The sequence below is a fragment of the Urocitellus parryii genome, chromosome 11 (genome assembly GCF_045843805.1).
Source record: "Urocitellus parryii isolate mUroPar1 chromosome 11, mUroPar1.hap1, whole genome shotgun sequence".
NCBI lineage: Eukaryota > Metazoa > Chordata > Mammalia > Rodentia > Sciuridae > Urocitellus > Urocitellus parryii.
Window position 1 is genome coordinate 37,060,119 of NC_135541.1, and position 21,193 is coordinate 37,081,311.

Here is a 21,193-nt window from a genome sequence, read left to right on the forward strand (position 1 = left end):
ATAAATACACTGTTAAAAATCATGCAAGAGTATTTTATTATAATTACTAAGAATGATTTGAGACTACTAGTCCCTCTGCAGAAACACAATGCACAGATATAAAATGATCAAAGGCTTTTGTAATTATGAATCTCAAGTAAGTACAGTAGCCATCATGAACCTGTAGAGGAAAAATCAATATGGATACTTTTAGTAATTGTTAACAAACAGCAGAAGAAAGGGTATGATGCAAGAGTGATATTCTAAATACATAACAATATGCAAGATACAATATTCAGAAGGTAACCCAGCCACATATAACGGTTGTTCTGGGGTGTAGCAGTTTTGAAAGTAGTCTTCATGAAAAGAGATTTCCCTTGGTTAATGATGCCTCAGAATATACTACCCTATAGCATAACCATACTTTTATATTTGAATAGATTTTCTGGAAAGCACTTTGGCAAATATGTAAAAAGCTATAAAAATGTTTGTACCCTTATACCTAGTAATTCCATTCCATGAAATTTAATCTTAGAAAATAATAAAAAAGGTGAAGGTCATGGTAGCAAGAACATGTATAAAATGTCTCCTGTATATTACTTGTAATGACAGCAGGAGAAAAAAGAAAATTAGTTTAAATGAATGGAAGTAGCAAATGTTATCTTAAAATTGAAATTATGAAGCTTGTGAAATAACATTAAGTTAAAAAGGTAAAACAAAATTGTACAATATTATTATAACTATGTGATGCATATGGTCAACAACTAGAAGAAAATAAGTGTAGTAAATCTCTTGTGACAGAGTAATAAAATTATGGGTAATTTCAGCCTCTAATCCCCCCTTACTACTTTCTATAATCCTGCCCTAATCTACAATGAATCTAGAAACAAACTACCAAGACAGCAAGGGCTCACTAATCTTAACCCACTAGGTAAAAAGGGAGAACAGGAAGGTAAAATTCAGCAAAAATAATCATTTTTGTCGTCCTCTCCTCCACCTTCCTAATTATCAGGCCAATTTTGGTGGGAGAAAGAGACTAATGTATTCAAAAACTTCCCACAGAATCTTAATTTCATAGCAGCTCCTAGCAAGATATGAAGACATAAACTTAATGGATAAGGTACCTTTAGAGAAACCTTATTTAAAGAAACCTTAGTTAAACAAATACTACCACCTAAAAAAATACACATTCGGTTGTTTTACTTTTGTGTTTGTCTAAACCAAGGCCTGAAAACCTAGCAGGAACACAGGAACTCCTGACGAGGCAGCAGTTCCCTCATCAAAGGGCATTCATTCCACTTGACAAGCAAAGCCCAGTGGAATGTTGTTGAAAAATACTGGTTCTCTTTCCACTTCATCTCTCTTTGGCTTATTTGTTGCTGATCCTATGCTCCAGTTCCTTTTATCTGAATCTCTCTTGTCCTTTCATGCTTAAATTAACATCCAGTTTTGACATCTCAACCTTTTTTTGATTCCTGTTCTAAATGGCCTACAGAATCACATGAAAGAAAGCCAAGTAGAACTATCAAATACTTCCAAATAAATAAATGAGCAGAATAAAACAACAAAAAAAAATTCTGCTTTATCCTTGCTTTCACCCTTCCTTATAATATATTTAGCTTATAATACTGTTGAGAATAACCTCTCTATTGGTTGATGAGGTACAGAACCTACAATACCATAAGGATATTTATTAATTCTAGGACTAGGGAGATAGATTTAAAAATTAAAAACATTGTGCTTACTAAAGATGATATTTATCTAAACAAAGTATATTCACTTACCAAAATTTCTTCATTTTGAAGCTGACCCTCTGTGTGTACAAAATCTAAAAAATAAATTTAACAGAAATGAGTTAAGGTTCAAAATATATAAGGATAACTCCTGAAATTTATGTTCAACAAAATATGATTATCTTGGGCTGGGGTTGTGGTTCAGTGGTAGAGCGCTTGCCTAGCATGTGTGAGGCACTGGGTTTGTTTTTCAGCATCACACAAAATAAATAAAATAAAGGTTCATCAACATCTAAAAAATATATTAAAAATATGATTATCCTGTAAACCATAAGTTAAAATTGAATTTAAAGGAATTGTCTGTGCTTGGGTGTTGAAATCTGATATAAAAATAGAGACATTTGATATAAAAGTTTAAAAAACTATATGATCTATAAAATATCTCTAGGGAGTATAAGCAAAAGATAACACAAATGTAAATTTATTATAAAGGAATGTAAAGCAAGGACCAGATAAAATGTGAAAATGTCTCCTGACAAGAATTATTTCATTACACTCAGGGATAACAACTAGAGCTTCATTGCTCAGAGTAAATTCTCACTATGATGTAGAATTATGAGGCTGGTGAAGTGATCTTTTCTGGTATTCAAGTATAAAAAAACCTTTACTTGTATAATAGGATAGATTATTTATTTGGTCATGAGTTAATCACATCAAACATTTTTTTGAAACATTGACAACTTAATTGATATAGTAATATTTACTGGCATTAATTTTATTTCTATCAAAAAATTAATATACATAATTTTAAAAGGCACACAGTATAAGGGCAGTCTCTAGGAAGAAAAATTATGTGTGACTTCTGCTTCTTTTTTTTTTTTTAAACAGTTTTTATTCCTCCTCCTCCTCCTCTTCTTTGTCTTCCTCTTCCACCTTTTTTTTTTTTTTAAAAGAGAGAGTGAGAGAGGAGAGAGAGAGAGAATTTTTAATATTTATTTTTTAGTTCTCGGCGGACACAACATCTTTGTTGGTATGTGGTGCTGAGGATCGAACCCGGGCCACACGCATGCCAGGCAAGCGCGCTACCGCTTGAGCCACATCCCCAGCCCCAACTTCTGCTTCTTGATGAAAAACTATAAATCACCCCCCTCCATTTGCCCTCATTCTCTTCCAATCATACTCCCTAGCAGTAATGTTTTCAACTCTTTAAGCTTGTTCTTCCTGGATTATGATTATATTCCCTTTCTTTTTTTATCAATTTTTTTAATTGACTTTACATTATAGTCAGTGAAAATTTAGGTTTCTTAAACCAAGAATCCTTTCTTCTTCCTGCTGCAACTTCTACCTCCTCCCATCCCCTCAGTTTTGAAATCAATATTTGATAGTTATATTATTATATCCATATAAATGTTACTGAGTACTGAGATAATATATTATGATCACATTTTCTTTCTTATACATCTCCATTAAAAATTAATGACAACCCCTTCTTTTTAAAAAAATATTTATTTTTTAGTTGAGTTGGACACAGTATCTTTGTTTTATTTATTTATTTTTATGTGGTGCTGAAGATTGAACCCAGGGTCTCGCACGTGCTAGGCAAGTGCTCTACCGCTGAGCTGCAACCCCAGCCCCTGATAACCCCTTCTTTATTTGCTTAGCTTCTTTTATTTCAGTTATGAAAAACTGGAAAATCTCAAAACGAAATGAAGAGAGAAAATAATATTTGCCATATATACCCACTATCTAGATTTTTTAATTACTAACATTTCAGCATTATTGACTTAATTTAAAAAAATTTTTTTAGTTGTAGATGAACATAATAATTTTTTTTTAATTTTTATTTTTTAGTTTTAAATGGATCTTTTATTATTTATGTATTTATATGCGGTGCTGAGGATAGAACCCAGGGTCTCACACGTCAGGCAAGTACTCTACCACTGAGCCAAAATTCCAGCCCCCCCCCCGCCCCCCCCCCCCGCCGCAATATCTTTATTTATTTATTTTTATGTGGTGCCGGGGATCAAATCCAGTGCCTCACACATGTGAGGTAAGCACTCTACCACTGAGCCACAGTCCCAGCCCTAAATTATTTTTGTTATATTAAAGTTAGCCTAAGATATCATGACATTCCACCTCTAAATATGTGATTATCCATCTCTCTCTCCCTCTTTTTTTTTTTTAGTACCAGAGATTGAATCCAGGTGTGCTTTACCACTTTTTTTTATATTTATTTTGAGACAATACTGGCTAGTAATCTTTGACTGTCTTTTGTTACATTTGACTAAATCATTTGAAAACTGTGTGCATTTTCTGACTGGTACACTTCAAAAAGAACAACAGGGGGGCTGGGGATGTGGCTCAAGGGGTAGCGCGCTCGCCTGGCATGCATGCGGCCTGGGTTCGATCCTCAGCACCACATACAAACAAAAGATGTTGTGTCCACCGAAAACTAAAAAATAAATAAATATTAAAATTAAAAAAAAAAAAACAGAACAACAAGGACAAGCTAACCTTTGTCAGTATCCACAGACCTTTTTTTGGGGGCCCCTCAGTTTCTCCAAAGACTGATCCTTCAATCTCTAAGTTGGGGGCACATTCTTGGTTGCTATTATTAATAGCAAAGCACAGGAAGAAGACTGGAGTCCCACACTGTCAATATGCAGGCTTCCATCAATGGTGTGTTCAACCCCATGTCACACTCTATTACACCTGCTTGCCTGAGTCCTGAACCTCAACATTCAATGCTCCTAGTCATCTCTTGAGGGTGGCAACTAATCAGTCTTGTTTTCTGGCCCATGTCTCATTCATACTATTGCCTTCAAGTTCTAGACCTTCTGGGCATTTATGTTGCTGCTGCTTCATTTTTTTTTTTTTTTTTTTCATAGTGGGGATTGAACTCAGGGACATTCAACCACTGAGCCACATCCCCAGCCCTATTTTGTGTTTTATTTAGAGTCAGTACTTCACTATTGCTGAGGCTGGCATTGAAGGTAATTCTCCTGTCTCCTGATCTATGTTGCTTCTTGTTGTTACTTTCCTTGGCAGGCACTAAGGCTACTACTTCATCTGTTTAGCTAAAGAAGTTACTTGCTTGTTGGGCTGGGGATGTGGCTCAAGCGGTAGCGCGATCGCCTGGCATATGTGCGGCCCGGGTTCGACTCTCAGCACCACATACAGAAACAAAGATGTTGTGTCCGCCGAAAAACTAAAAAATAAATATTAAAAAATTCTCTCTCTCTCTCTTAAAAAAAAAAGTTTCTTGCTTTCTCCTCTATTAAAATATACATCTTACATTTGCTTTATTTTCCTGAGTTTTGTTTAATTTTTTTTGTTGTTGTTCTAGTAAAGTTGCTTCATTTTATTCCTTTATTATTATTCTCATGGTATTTGGGAAAGGAAAAGAGATAGCACATGAAGGCAATGTTTTTGTTTCATTGAAGGCTACCAATTTTGTTGATGATATTTATTGTTCAACTTTAATACGCCAACCACTAGTTCACAAAAGCCTTTAAATGATTGATATCATCTCTCTTTTTTCTGATAAGGATTCTGAAATTCAGAAAAATTCATTGTTATATAACAAGCCAGGTTTTTCGGTCTTAATTGTGTACAAGAATCAACAAAGTCATATGGAAAAAAATAAAAATGAAAATAGAAATGACCCATAATCCCATAAAAAATAAATAAAACAATCATTATGGTCACCTATTATTCACCAAAATGCAGCTGGAGTGGAAAAGTAGAATCAGAGGACAATTATCTACTCTCTTGTGTTCAGAACAATGCTGGTAAACAAGCACATACCCCTTTCAATCCATCGCTCAAAATCGACAGGCTCTTTAGATTTGGTCTTTTCAATCTTCAAGGTCCGCACTGACATTGTAAGTAAACAAAATGTTAATTACCTTTCTGACTCTATGTTGTTTTCTCTGTATTTCTTTTTCCCTCTGCCAGAGACTGACATGCATTGGTAGAACTAGAGTATTGGGATCAGAAATACCATGTTCTGGAAGTTATCCATTCTGTTTTTCTATATATCCCCATGGTAAAATGTGGTCTTTCCTTTTTTTTTTTTTAAATAGTACTGGGGATTGAACCCAAGGCTACTCTACAACTGAGCCATATCTAACCCTTTTTCTTTTTTTTTTTTTAATCTTGAAACTGTTTCTGAGGTTGTCCTTGAACTTTGCTACTCCTGCTTCAGTCCCCTGCCTTCCCTGAGTCTCTGGCATACAGGCGTGCACCTCAGTGCCACAGAACTGGGCTGTGTAATGGTGATCTTATAATGTTTATAACTGTAAAACATAAAGCTAGTGGAGCTGTTTTGAATTTGATCATCATCCACAATTTTTTTATATACTGATGAAAACATTGGTGGTCTTGGTCATAAACATTTATGAAGAACCTATTATGAGTACAGGCATTTTTTTGTTGTCTTGTGACTACAGTCTTAAGAGAAAAGTATTACTAATCTATTCTACTGATGAGGATGTAAGCTTAGGGAAGCAAGGTAAGATGTTTAATGAGAAAGAACAAGTAAGGAGAAGTGAAATTAAACCTCAAGGACTGTCTGACTCCAAAGCCTATGCAATTAATGGTAGAGGAGAGACTGAGCCATGCATCTTCCTTCTGCACTGTGTTCCCTTCCCTGTCTTCACCTAGTCTCTGCCGCTCTAGATCCATTCCTCCTCTTCTCTGTCTTGTCCTGTGCCTTGAATGGCTGACCCCTGTGGACTAGTCTCCTGGACTTACCCATTGGCTTCTGAGTGGAGTTGGCCAGTGGAGGCACCAGGAGTGGACAGAGGGCTGTAAGAAGTAAGATTCTTATTCTCTCTCCACTTCCTCTCTGCTTTGGTGTCAGGTGTTGGACAACAGTCAAGTCCCTTCATGATCACAGCTCCTGCTGGGCAGGATCTGGCTCTCACTGGGGTGAGATAACATTATCTCCTTGCCTTGTCCCAGGGAAATAATGGCCTCCTGCTATAGCTAGTTTCTGAGGGCCTCATCATCCCTTGTTTATTCCCTTAGCCCAAGACATACTTTCATAAGTGGACCCATCAATAAAACCTCTTCATTTGAAACATTTGGGATGTGTTTTGTTTCCTGCCATGATTTTGTCTGATATACTCTATCCCTAAATAAACACACAGGATTAGAAGAATGTTTCAATGGGAGATTCTGTTCCTAAATTCCCAGAAAATATCATTATTAATAGAAGAATCAACACCGTTCAATGTGAAAAATCAGGGTTATTGAATTTTCAGCAAGAATTTGATAGAGAACTCCAGGATGAATGAATCTAGGGAAAAAAGATGTCATGGAAACTAGCATTCTGGCAAGTCAGCTTCTTATGTTCATAATAGGGTCTTTTGCCAAAGACTTTCATGTCGTAAATTGCATGGAAATTATTATGTGCTTTGGAAGGGTTTCAAATTTGCAGTTTAAAGAGGTTAGTTGTGCTGAAGGCAGTTAACCCAGAATCCCTACCCTCCCATTCCAGCAATAAAACTGGATTCCACGCTGTGAAGAAAAACTAGGGTTTTGCCAAAAGTTTACATATATGTCCTCTGCTTATAGAAAAATTAAAGGATGGTGAAAATTAATGTATGATTTGCTTACCTAAGTAACTTTGGATTATAAGTTTTTCAACCTTTACATGTTTGTGAAAACATATAATGAACTCCTGGGGAAACATTCCTGTGGTGGTCCAAAATGTTTCTGGATTCCTGTCGTTAATTTGAAAGAAAAAGAAAAATAGCTAAATATAAAAGTTAAATCATAAAGTTCTCATGATAAGTATTATAAAAATGACTATAGGATTATGACAATCCATTTCTGTTAATTCTGCCTCTAATCTCTCCCCAAGTTTAATAATTCTTTGCTACCACCAGATATTCTCTTCTAAAACACAGGAATAGAACTGATGTCACTCCTGTCTAAAAGCCTTCAGTGGTCCCTCACTGCCTATAAATTTAAACTCCTTAGTGTGACATTTAAGACTGTACAGTCTGGTTTCATAATTAAAAGACATTATCCTCCATCACTACATCACCATCAATCACTGTAGTCACACTGGGCCACTTAAAATTCTGTGAACACATCATGCAGGCTCTTGCTTCCACATAGCAGTTCCTGAGATTCTCTTTACCCAAAAAGTCTTTCTTCCCTTGCAAAAGTTTATTCACTTTTGAGCCCAATCTCTCTAACCCCAACAAATTGGAATCACTTCCTCCTTTCTTTGCACTTCCCTGACACTCAGCAACCCATTTCTGCACTGACACTTATCTCTTATGTTTTTATGGCTCCTGCAAGATGATGAGCTCTTTGAACCCAAACACTTCCCACTACTCATCTTCATATCCCTAGCAACTGTTAAATAGTTAAACCACAGTATGTGTTTGCTGAAAAAAAAATTAAATATGCAGTTTTAAGTTGTACAGATGTGTGTTTGAAATAGGATATGTGATACTGACGACAGAAGTAATAATTTCAACTATGTAAGCCTTTTTCTTTTATGGAGGCAAAATTTATATACAATGAAATTTACCTTATAACTTCATAAGTTTTTGTTTATTGCTTTTTATGATGCTGGAGATCAAACCCAGGGCCTTGCATATGCTAGGCAAGTACTCTACATGAATTACATCCCCAGGCCACTTAATGAGTTTTGATAAATGTATATGCTTATGTAACTGATCCCAGGATAACCAATACCCCCATCAAGATATAGAACATTCTCATGACTCCAGAAACTTTCCTTCCAGACAATCCCTCAATTATTACTTTGACTTTTATCACCATGACTTATGCTGCAGTGTATGTATGTGTATACACACATGTATATATACATACACACATATAAACACATACATATGTATGTATATATACATATATATTCATATATATATGTATGTGTGCATTTTTTTTTAAACTACTGGGGATTGAATCCAGGGATACTCTATCACTGAGCTACATACATACTATTTTATTATTTGCTTACTACTTATTTTGCATTACTGGCAACTGAACCCAGGAGTTTTACACTGAGTTACATCTCTAGTCCTTTATCTATCTATCTATCTATTTATAAGCCAGGTCTCACTAAGTTGCCACAGCTGAGTTACATCTCTAGACCTTTATTTATTTATTTATAAGCCAGGTTTCACTAAGTTGCCAAGACTGATTTTTTTTCTTTTCTTTTTTAAAAAAATTTTTATTTTTTATTAGTTGCTCGAGACAATACAATGATCTTGACATATCATACATTTGATTCAAATGGGGTATGAATTCTCATGCCAAGGCTGATCTTGAACTTATGATCCTCCTGTCTCAGCCACCCAAGTCACTGTGATGAGAAAAAATAGAGATAGGATCATACTAAATTGCTCAGGCTAGCCTGAACTTGCAATCCTCCTTACTCAGTTACCTAATAGCTGGGATTACAGGCATATACTACCACACTTGACTTGTTCATTCTTTTGTTTGATATTTGGATTGCTTCCAGTTTTTTAATGTTATAATAAATAAAGCTACTATAAACATTCTTACACAAGTGTCTTTGTAGACAAAGTCATTACTAAGAGTGGCTTTGTAGGATGATAAGGTAGAGTTATATTTAACTTTATAAAAACTTCCAAATTTCCAAAGTGGTTGCACTATTATATACTCTTACCAGCAATGTTAAGAGAGTTCTACTTGCTCCACACCCTTTGTCAACGTTTGCTGTTATCAGTCTTTTTAATTTAACCATTCTATACAACAGTCACTAGTATGGCAATATGTAAAAACGTGGATGTGTAACCGATGTGATTCTGCAATCTGTATACGGGGTAAAAATGGGAGTTCATAACCCACTTGAATCAAATGTATGAAATATGATATGTCAAGAACTTTTCAATAACCAATAAAAAAAAAGAAAAACAAAAAAAAATAATTTAACCATTCTAGTAAATGTGAAATGGTCTCCTATTGTTTTAATTTGCATTTTCCTGATAACTATAATGCTTAGCACTTTTTTCATGCATGTTAGTTGTTCATCTATTTTCTTTTGTTAAGTGTCTCTTAAATTATTTTGTCATATTTTTATGAAGCTGTTTATTATATACCTGTTTATTATATACCTGTAGCAGTCCTTTGGTATGTATGTATGTATGTATGTATGTATGTGTGTGTATATATAGATAGATAGATATATAGATAGATAGATAGATAGATAGATAGATAAATTTTTTTTTCCAAATGAATATTTCCTCCCAGTCCATGATTTGCCTTGTTGTTTTTTTTCTTTTTGGTACCAAGGGTTTGATTCCAGGGGTACTAAATCATTGAGCCACATCCCTAGCCCTTTTTATTTTTTATTTTGAGACAGGGTCTTGCTAAGTAGCTTAGGACCTTGTTGAGTTGCAGAGACTGGCTTTGAACTTGTGATCCTCCTTCCTCAGCCTGCCGAGTTGCTGGAATCACAGGCATGCAATGGCTTGCCTTTTCATCTTCTTAATCATGGCTTTCAATAAGCAGAAATTTCATTACTGACAAAGTCCAGTTTTGTTACTTTTTTTCTTTCTTTCCTTCTTTATCTTTAAATTTTTTTTTTCTTTTGTATTTACATGTGGTGCTAGGGAACGAACCCAGTTTCTCATGCATGCTGAGCAAGCTCTCTACCACTGAGTTACATGACCAGCCCCATTTTTTTATTTTATGCTTAGTAATTTTTGTGTCATACCCTTCCCAAAAGAAATATTTGTCTACTGCAATGTCACAAAGTTCTTTCTTATGAGGTCCATGATCCATCCTGAAACAATTTTTGTGCTCAGTATAGGATAGGGTGACAGTTTATTTTTATCTATGTTTACTCTGTTGCTCCAGTACCATTTGTTAAAAAGGCTTTCTTTTTCTCATTGGAACTTATAGTGTCTTTCTCCAAAATAAAATATATTTTGTCAAAAATATAACCTAATATAACCTGATGCTGTGGGTCTGTTTTGGGCTCTCTATTCTATTTCACTTGTCTAATATTATAAATACATTACACTGCTTTGATTATTGTGAATTGGTTATTCTATGTCCTGAAATCAGATAAAGTAAGTAAGTGCTTTAACTTTCTTCTTTTTCAAGATGATTTTGACTAGTCCAGATCTTTGTATTTCCAGATATGTTTCAGAAAAAAATTTGTTAGTGTCTATGTAAAAATATACCGAGATTTTTAATTTGGATTGTACAGACTCTACATTAATTTAGAAAAAAGCTGGCATTTTTACAATATTAAGTTTTCTAATTAGGCACATAGTATATATTTTAATTTATTTAGCTCTTTATTATATTAAAAGTTTTGTCAACAATATCTTATAAACTTCATTGTGAAGGTCTTGTGTGTCTTATTAAATTTATTCTAAACTATTTTATGTTTTAAACGCTATTTTAAGTATATTTTTTGGGAGGAGGGATGGGTACCAGGGATTGAACCAAGATTTATAAAATGATGTTTTAAAATAAAATTTAGGTAAATTCAATGCAAAATTAGAACTAATCCAGATATCTATCACTGACAAATGGATAAATAAAATCTGCTTTATCCATGAAATTGAATATTATTTGACAATAAAAAGAAATTGTTCTGAGATATGCTCCCAAATGGATGAAGCCTGAAAACATGAAAAGTGAAAGAAGCTAGTCAAAAGGCCATATATGTATGATTCCACTTACATGAAAAGTCTGAATCAGTAACATCTACAGAAATAAGGTATATTAATAATGGTTACCTAGGGCTGGTAGGGATAGATACATACAGGGTAACTGCTAATGAATGCAAGGTTTCTTCTGGGGGTGATGAAATGTTCTAACATGGATCGTGGAAATGGTTGCATAACTCTGAATATGTGGGAAATACTAAATTGTAGACTCTAATTGGGTGAATTATACAGCATATGAATATATAAATAAAGGGTATTTTTTTAGGGGATACCAGGGATTGAACCCAGGGGTGCTTAACCACTGAGCCTCATCCCCAGCCCTTTTTTATATTTTATTTAGAGGCAGGATCTCATTAAGTTATTTAGGGTTTTGCTAAGTTGCTGAGGCTGGCTTTGAACTTGTGATCCTCCTGCCTCAGGCTCCCAGGGATTACAGACGTGCACCACCATGCCTGGTATATGTCAATAAAGTTGTTACAAAAAAAGGGTTAGGTCTCCTATCTAATAATTCTGATTTTTAAATTCTATATTTAATAATTTATAATTTCCTTTTTACTTATAACTATATGGTTTAAAATTTTATCAATTTAAATAATTTAGTGAATTTAATTGTCCTAGCTTTTCCTTCAGTGTTTTCAATAAACATGACCAATATAATAATTCTACATATTACTATATAGATGCACTTGGACTTTAAAATGACATAATTGCATCCTCATAATTAGGTATAAGGAAATTGTCAAAGTAGTAGTTTTCTTTTTCTCTTTCTTTTCCCAGCACCATGTATTAAACCCAGGGGTATTCAACCACTGAGCCACATCTCCAGCCCCTGCTCCACACACGCCCCACCCTGCTTTTTAAAAAACAAATTTTTTTAGTTGTAGATGGACAAATAACTTTATTTTGTTTATTTATTTTTATGTGTGCCTCACTCATGTGAGGCAAGCACTCAACTGCTGAGCCACAACCTCACCCCCCTTTTTTTGATATTTTATTTAGAGACAAGGTTTCACTGAGTTGCCTAGCACCTCACTTTTGCCAAGGCTGGCTTTGAACTCGTGATCCTCCCTCCTCAGCCTCCTGAGCCACTGAGATTACAGGCATGTGTGGGCCACTGCCTGGCAATAGTTTTCTGTTGAATAAGGATTGACTGCTAATAACTGTTTCACATCTATTATCTCATGTGATTTTTTGTTGTTGTTGTTGTTTTAATAACTCTGAGGAAGGCAGAAAAGGTGGTGTTATCTCTATTTTTTAGACTGGAAATGGAGGCCCAAAGGCTGAAATATATGTCATCCTTAAAAAAAAGAGGGAGAGTAAAACACCAGATCTCTGAATGCCCTTTTCTTTTCCCAAGAACTTAGCCAAGTTAAGGGAACAATGACAGCAATCTGGGCTGGAATGTCCAGATAAATATTATCATGAAGGACACTGGCTTTCTCTGTCATATGCTTGGAATTAGGGCAAGTTAGTATTATGTATGGAAAGTTGCTATCTTGCACACATGTCAGGATAGCTGCTCCTTGGGATGATGAGCATACAAGGAACAAACTAAACAATTTAATGATTGTCAATGTTTCTATAGCTTAATTTATAAAATTCTTCTCCCTACAGTAACTGGTATGGATCAGAGCACTGTCTAAAGGGAAGTACTCATTTGCTACCTCCTGACAAAATATGACAGATGGAGGCACTGTTCTCAGGCAAGGCACCAGAGGTACCAAGTGAAGCAGAGGTGTACCTGTCTAGCCTGTCACCTCTGGATTCTCAGGCAAAGTTATCTGTCAATCATTGCTACTGGACCTTCCCTGTAAGCATTTTTCAATGAACTTTATATCTCATGTCCCACCTCCAGGTATATTCCTTGGTCTCTCTGATCTTATCTTACTGACCTAGCACAACTGGGCTTAAAACATTACATATAACCTTTGTCTAAGGTAAAACATGCAGTTCAATTCGACAAGAATTTTAATTCTAAATCTAGTATATTCCAACACTATGTAAAGTGAATCAGTTCTCCTAATTTTTTTCTTTTTTCTAGGGTAGAATTTTTTCTACTTTTTCACTGACATTTTAAATATAAAGGACAAACGTAGGGTCAATGGGAAATAGAAACATAATCATTTTCTTTAACTCTTATTTTTGAAGAAACTGAAAGTTTGGAGCAGGGCCATAAACATTCTTCACTGTTGAGTAGGGGTAAATTTATAGTATGTTTTCCCTAAATAATTCTGTGATTACTTGCATTTAGGTATACCAATTTGTGAACAGAAATTTTTTTAACATCTAATATATAAAGTCTAATTATTTGTGCTAGAATTGCATATGAATTATAGTCAATGACGTACTCTGTTCAGTCTGCAGGACAGTAACTACCTATATTCCATGTTTTTTTTGTACTAACAGTTTTTGTCTAATATAAAAAAAAATTAGGTCCTTAGTCATTCCTTAATATAAACTTGACAGATCCTAAAATATTATCTGCTACATAATATAGCTAACCCTAATAATCTTTTTTTCTTTTGGTACCGGGGATTGAATTTGGGGCAGGCACTCAACCACTGAGCCACATCATCCCCAACCCTATTCTGTATTTTATTTAGAGATGGGGTATCACTGAGTTGCTCGGCATCTAGCTATTGTGGAGGCTAGCTTTAGACTCTTGATCTTCCTGTCTCAGCCTCCCGAGCTGCTGGGATTACAAGCGTGAGCCATCATGTCCAGCTGACCCTAATAATCCATAAACATATTACTTTGAGAGAAAATTCATCAAAAGGGTAGAAGGTAAACTGATCTTGCCTTAGAAAAATGATCTCTCTCCAATCAGAGATAAGGAATGTTTCTGGAAAGATCTCTATTCCTAGCAAACAACATTAAGGCAAATCTCTACAGTTCTGTGTATTCTTTTTTTGGGGGGCGGGTATTGGGGATTGAACTCAGAGGCCCTCAGCCACTGACCCACATCCCAACCGTATTGTGTATTTTATTTAGAGACAGGGTCTTACTGAGTTGCTTAGCACCTCACTTTTGCTGAAGTTGGCTTTGAACTTGCAATCCTCCTGCCTCAACCTACGGAGCTGCTGGGATTATAGGCATGCGCCACCATGCCTGGCTCAGTTCTATGAATTCTTATAACAGTTCCCATGCTAATTTTTCTACTCCAAGTTAAGAGTGAGATAAGAAATATTACTTCACTTTCAGAAAGTAAAAAACTGACATGAACTAAGAGACACAGGCAAAGGCAGATATTAACTTTTTGATTCAATGTTGATTTGATTTGTTATAGTATAGGACAAAGAGCCCTTAACTAGCAGTTAGAAAATATGAGTGTTAGTTGATTTTGCCATCTGCTTCTCTGTATGATTTTAAGCAAGTCATTTTACCTGTGATCATTTGTTTTCTCATCTTTACAGTAGGGTTGAAAATACTTCTTTGGATTTCTTATTTCCCAATTGGATAACATAGTATATGAAATTATAAAGTCTTATACAAACATATAACATATGCATATACATGAATGTAGGTTTATGTATATGTGTGTATAAATATACACTCTAATACTTTTCAATATTAGCCAAGCTGAGAGCAGTGATGCATGCCTGTAACTTCAGGTACTAGAGAGGCTAAGACAGGAGGATCACAAGTTCAAGGCCAGCCTCAGCAAATTAGTGAGGCCCTGTCTCAAAAAATAAAAAGGATTGGTGATGTAACACAGTTGAAAGCCCCTTGGGTTCAATTCCTAGTATTAAAAAAAAAATTAGCCAAGTTTAACTAATATTTGATGTTCTAACTCTGTTAAACTTTTTTTTTAATATTTATTTTTTAGTTCTCAATGGATACAACATCTTTATTTTATTTATATGTGGTGCTGAGGACCAAACCCAGCGTCCCGCGCATGCCAGGCGAGTGTGCTACCGCTTGAGCAACATCCCCAGCCCCTCTATTAAACTTTTAAGGCTCTATGGAATAAAAGATGAACAAGACATAGATTTTGATTCCTAGGAATTCACAGTTGAGAGAGGAGAAAAACATTAAAAATAAACAATTACACAAAAAGGAATAAGAAAGATACTAGAGGTATATACCAAATGCTATTAGAGTCCACAAAGAGATAAAGTTATCCTACCTGGGGGGAAAGAAGCAGAAAGGAGATGGCAACTAAAGTTGAAAGAAGAGGTCAGTTTACTAGCAGTTTGTCTAGACATGTGGTCTTCATAATAGAACACAAAGAATCCAACATCTCTATCTTACGACCAGCTCTTCCTCCAATAATTAAAGCTGGTATTTAACATATTTACACCTCTCTTACCACAAGTTTAAATGAAGGGCTTAGACAAGATGAACTCATAAGTTCTTCCAGCTCTAAAATTACATGATTCTGTGAGTTAAACTCTGGTGATTATACACAAACCAAGGAATAGAACTCAAGACAGTAAGGAAATAAGTAGAACTATTAAAAAAGGAGTTCTCCCATTTTAGTTCTTGGAATTAAGACTCTGAGGGCTGGGGATGTGGCTCAGCGGTAGCGCGCTCGCCTGGCATGCGTGCGGCCCGGGTTCGATCCTCAGCACCACATACCAACAAAGATGTTGTGTCCGCCGAGAACTAAAAAATAAATATTAAAAAATTCTCTCTCTCTAAAAAAAAAAAAAAAAAAAAAATGGAATTAAGACTCTGAGAATAGTATTTATCTCTACCGAGAATGATTCTAGACCTGTTAAAGAGTGGAAACTGGAATGATATCAAGAAGCTGAGAAACAAACAATGCAGGAGCAATAAATAGCATGAAGGGAAACATTCATTTCAGCAAAGATGTCACTTGGGCCAGTAAGGAAATAGGGAGCAGATAGGAAGCTATGTTTACATTTATATTTCCAAGAAAAATCTGGAATAAAAACAAACAAAACTAGACATAAAAATTTACACATTCATAAAATGAAGTTGTTGTTTGCCTTGGTAAACAAAATTATAAAAAAGTCCTATTGTTGGGGGTGTAGCTCAGTGGTAGAGCACTTGCCTACCACGCACAATGCCCTGGGTTCCATCCCTGGCACTAGAAAAATAATGATAAATAATAATAGTAATAATAAATTTAAACACCTCTTTGTATAAAGAGGTCCATTTAGGAATTATAAAGAAAAGGATCAAAAACTTAAATATCTACATATGAATTAGTTGCAGGAATGATGACAAAGGTGGATACTACCAGGAAATCTGGTTTATCAAACACTTATTAAACTATATTTAACAGCACTAATTGTACACACATAGTTCCAGTACCACAGGGGTTCACTAGCCCAATAGAAAGACTTCAAGTGAGACAGTATAGTAACTCTTACCCATCAATGATATTTTCAGGTGGGTGTTTTTCATCACTTGATGTAGCTAAAACCACTTCAGACCCTTCAGAGCTCAAACAAAGATCAAATTGTCTCATCTTCAAGTGTTAAACCTGCAAATAATAAAATAAAAAATAAAAAAGCAACTCCTTGATTCTCTTAGCTTCATCTAAAAAAGGAAAGAGAAGGAAAGCCTGTTGCGTAGCATACTGTTTAACCACCAAGCAATTCAACAAGTGGGAGGGACTCCAGTGTTTGTTTATATAAGTAAACTTCTGACCTCAACTCTGTTCTACAAAATGTCTTTTGACTACCTAAACTGACATCATTTCTCTGCTCCAATAATTACATGGAAACTGTTAACAAGTCAGGGAGACATAAATTAGTGGAAGTTGTTAATAGTTATACTTCTGAAATTAAAAAAAAAAAAACCTGGAAGATAAAAACAGATTTTATAACTGTTTATCCATATACTTTTTTCTTTTTTTGGGGGGTGGGGTACCAGGGATTGAACTCAAGCACTCGACCACTGAGCCACATTTTGTATTTTTATTTAGAGACAGGGTCTCACTGAGTTATTTAGTGCCTTGCTTTTTGCTGAGGCTGTCTTTGAACTCACGATCCTCCTGCCTCAGCCTCCTGAGACGCTGATTACAGGCATGCGCCACTGTGCCTGGCCATGTATTGTTTTTTGTTTGTTGGTTTGATTGGCTTGGTTTTGGTACAAGAGTTTACTATCCTGCTTAATTTTTTGTCATTGGACTATACCATACATACAGAAAAGTGCACACATCATAAACATATAGCTCAATAAAATTTCATGAATAAACGCAACTAGATAAAGAAATAGAACACTCGAGAAGCCTTTCTCACCCCCCCCTTAAGAATTACCAACCCTCTTGCCTTCCCCTAAGTAACTAATACTAAAGATTAACTTTGCCCAAAATATATGTACATGAAATCACAGAGTTAATACTGGCTTTCCCCGCTCCCCTCATTATTGTTTGTGGGATGTGATGTATCAATGTCATATATAACAGAGACTAGCTACAGAGGCAACCCAGCCCTTACTCAGTACAACTATGTATGAGATCAAAGAAACTAGCCCTTGTGGAGCTTCACAGGAAACTGAGTATGAGCTGAAAAGCAAAGACAGGTTTCTTTGGTCTCAGGTACTTAGACACCAAAGCCCTCAAGAAGGAGGGAATTAATCTCATTCTCAGTTATATGAAATCAGAGTCAACTAAAACTATTTAAATCTACAACTTGATCTACACCCAAAATAATTCATAGCTAGACTGAATTGGTTTACCCCTCATCCTCACTACTAGATTAAAGAAAGATTGGGTTTTCTCTCTAGGGAAGAAAAGGAGTGGGGGAAACCAATCCCCAAACATTATCTGTTTCAGTCTCTACTATTATTTAAAATGCAATATTAAACAAAGCCATTAGAAGCAAATCTATAGGTAACTAAGTACTGGAATGACCCAGGTGCTAATTTGCATTAGCAAACATAAAATATTATATATCTGTTAGAGAGAAGATAGACCAATGAGTGAACAGAAGCAGCACCTTAGCAGGAAATGGAGACTCAAAAATGGAAAACCTAGAGCTTAAAATACAGCATCTTGGGCTGGGGATGTGGCTCAAGCAGTAGCGCGCTTGCCTGGCATGCGCACGGCAATAAAGATATTGTGTCTGTGGAAAACCAAAAAAAAAAAAAAAATTAAAAAAATTCTCTCTCTCTCTCAAAAAAATAAAATAAAATACAGCATCTAAAATAAAAAATTCATTAGTTAGGTGAAATAGTTGATAGGATCTAGCGTAAGAATGGGATCAGTGAACCTAAAGATGGATTCAGGGGCTGTAGGCCTTGCTCACTAATAGAGCACTTGCCTAGTATCCTGTTAAGACCCTCTTATGACCAGCTCTGCCTCCAATAATTAAAGCTGGTATTTAACATATTTACATATTACACATATTAACATATATACACCTCTCTTACCACTCCTCTGCACAACCAAAAAAAAAAAAGTCAATAGAAATGATCCAAAATAAAACAAAAAAAAATTTAAAAATTAAGATAACAGAATAGAATATTAGATATCCTTTAAACAGTATTAAACTATTAAAGATACTGTTTGGCCCTTTACAGATGCAGACTGAAATACATGTAATTGAATTCCCAAGAGAAGAGAAAGTGAATGGTGTAGAAGAAAATGATGAAGAGATATGGTTGAAAATTTCTCCAAATCTATAAAAGACATAAATCCACAAATCTTAAGACTCAGGAACCCACACTAAATAAATACAAAGATTCCATCTAGGCAAAACATAGTTAATTGCTGAAAATTAAAGAGAAGAAATTAAAAGCAGTCAGATTTGGGGCTGGGCTTATAGCTCAGTGGCAGAGCACTTGCCTCATCCATTTGAGGCACTGGGTTCGATCCTCAGCACCACATAAAAATAAACAAAATAAAATAAAGATATTATGTCCGTCTTAAAAAAAAAAAAAAAGCAGTCAGATTTTGTAGAACAGTTAAGAATTAAAATTAGGGGTTGAGGCAGTAGCTCAGTGGCAGAGCACTTGCCTGGCTGTGAGAGGCACTGGTTAGATCCTCAGCATTACATAAAAAAATATATATTTATTAATAAGCAAAGATATTGTGTGTCCATCTACAACTAAAACAATATTAAAAAAAAGAATTAAAATTAAAGGGCTGGGGTTGTAGCTCAGTTGTAGAGCTCTTGCCTAGCATGTGTGAGGCCCTGGGTTCAATCCTCAAAGGGGAATTTTTTTTTTCAATTTTCATCAGAAATAATGCAGACCAAAAGAAAATGGAATGGCATTTTTGAAGTGCTGAAAAAACCCTACAGAATTCCATATCTAGCAAAAAATGTTCTAAAGGCAAATTAAAGGTATTTTTAGATAAAAACTGAGTATATATCAGTAGACCTATACTATTGGAAAAATTAAAGAAGTTCATTAGGCTAAAGGTAAATGATTCCATAGTTACATTCTGGGTCCAAGGGAAGGAATAAAGAGCATTATAAATGGAAAAAATATCGTTAATATAAGTGTATATTCTTAAAATAAATTTATAAGGTACTGGGGCTGGCAGTATAGCTCAGTGGTAGGGTGCTTACCTAGCATATGCAAGGCCCTGGGTTTAATGATGTCCAGTACCAGAAAAAAGAACTGGACTACTGTTTGGGTCTAAAGAAGAAAAATTAAAAATATTATCAATGAATGTTGGTGATTTAACAGATGCAGAAGTAAAGGCAAGGGGGAAGGTAAGTGAAAGTACTTATAGAGTATTTTAGTAAAGTTTTTACACTGAACATGATGTCATAGAATATTAACTCAAAGTAGACTAGATGTTAAAGATGCATGTTATAATCCTGGAACTAGAATAAAGTAACTGCTAAAAAAAAAAAGTAATATAAGAGAACCATTATGGTTTGGATATGGTTTCTCCCTCAAAGATTCATGTGCTGGAAGCTTGGTCCTTAACAACATAACAACACAACTCTGAAAGGGGCAGGGGTTGGGGGTGGGGGTGGGGTCCATATGTTGTGGCACCAGCCTAAAATTTTACCCAGCAACTCAGAAGGTTAAGACAGAAGGATTACAAATTCATGGCCAACCTGAGAAACTTAAGTGAAACCCTGTCTCAAAATTTTAAAAAGGACTAGAGATGTAATTCAGTGGTAGAGCATCCCTGGGTCTGATGCCAGTGCTAAAAAAATAAAAATTAAAAAGTGGGACCTTTAAGAGGTGGAGCCTATTGGGAGGTGATTAGGTCATAGCTGCCTTTGTAAAGGAATTAATGCTGGTTTTGTAATAGAGTGGGTTAGGTCTCATAGGAGTCAATTAGTTTTCTGGGAACTCAAGTTATTATAAAAGAATAGTCATGTTCTCCATCCTTGCTTCCTTTCTTGCCATGTGACCTCTCTTTCTCCCATATGCTATCCTCAAGGATGCCATCACCAGAGCCTGGCAGAAGCCAGTGCATGCTCTTGGTCCTCCAGAACTGTGAACTAAATAAAATTTTTCTTTACAAATTACTCAGCTTCATGTATTTTGTTACAGAAACATAAAATGGACTAAGATAAATGTCAACAGAAGAGAAAGTCTGGAATATCATAAAAATAATTAATCTGGAAAAAAGTAAAAAGGAACAAAAGAATAAGAACAAATAGGACAGACAGGAAAAAAACATCAAGAACACAGAACTTAATTAAGTACAAATATGTTTTCCTGCTAAATATTAATAAACTAAGCATTAGATTATTTTACTGAATTAAAAAAAAAACAACCGTTTTTAATATTTATTTTTTAGTTTTCGGCAGACACAACATCTTTGTACGTGGTGCTGAGGATCGAACCTGGGTCGCACGCATGCCAGGTGAGCACGCTACCGCTTGAGCCACATCCCCATAACCAACT

General features: G+C 35.2%; 1 protein-coding gene across 7 annotated transcripts in view; it reads right to left on the minus strand.

Moving 5' to 3' along the window:
* The window catches only part of Ift25 (intraflagellar transport 25), a 26,508-nt gene continuing 5,315 nt past the window's right edge, over positions 1-21,193 (minus strand). For 6 of the 7 annotated variants that reach the window (XM_077791077.1, XM_077791075.1, XM_077791076.1 and 3 more), the window contains 5 exons: positions 16,744-16,856; positions 7,335-7,441; positions 5,520-5,588; positions 1,764-1,807; positions 1-160 (listed from right to left, as the gene is read on the minus strand). In XM_077791077.1, coding sequence (XP_077647203.1) covers positions 47-160; positions 1,764-1,807; positions 5,520-5,588; positions 7,335-7,441; positions 16,744-16,841 — 432 coding nt within the window. In that variant the 5' untranslated portion in view covers positions 16,842-16,856 and the 3' untranslated portion in view covers positions 1-46. The remainder of the gene's footprint in view (positions 161-1,763; positions 1,808-5,519; positions 5,589-7,334; positions 7,442-16,743; positions 16,857-21,193) is intronic. The other variant, XM_077791079.1, reaches the window with a different exon arrangement.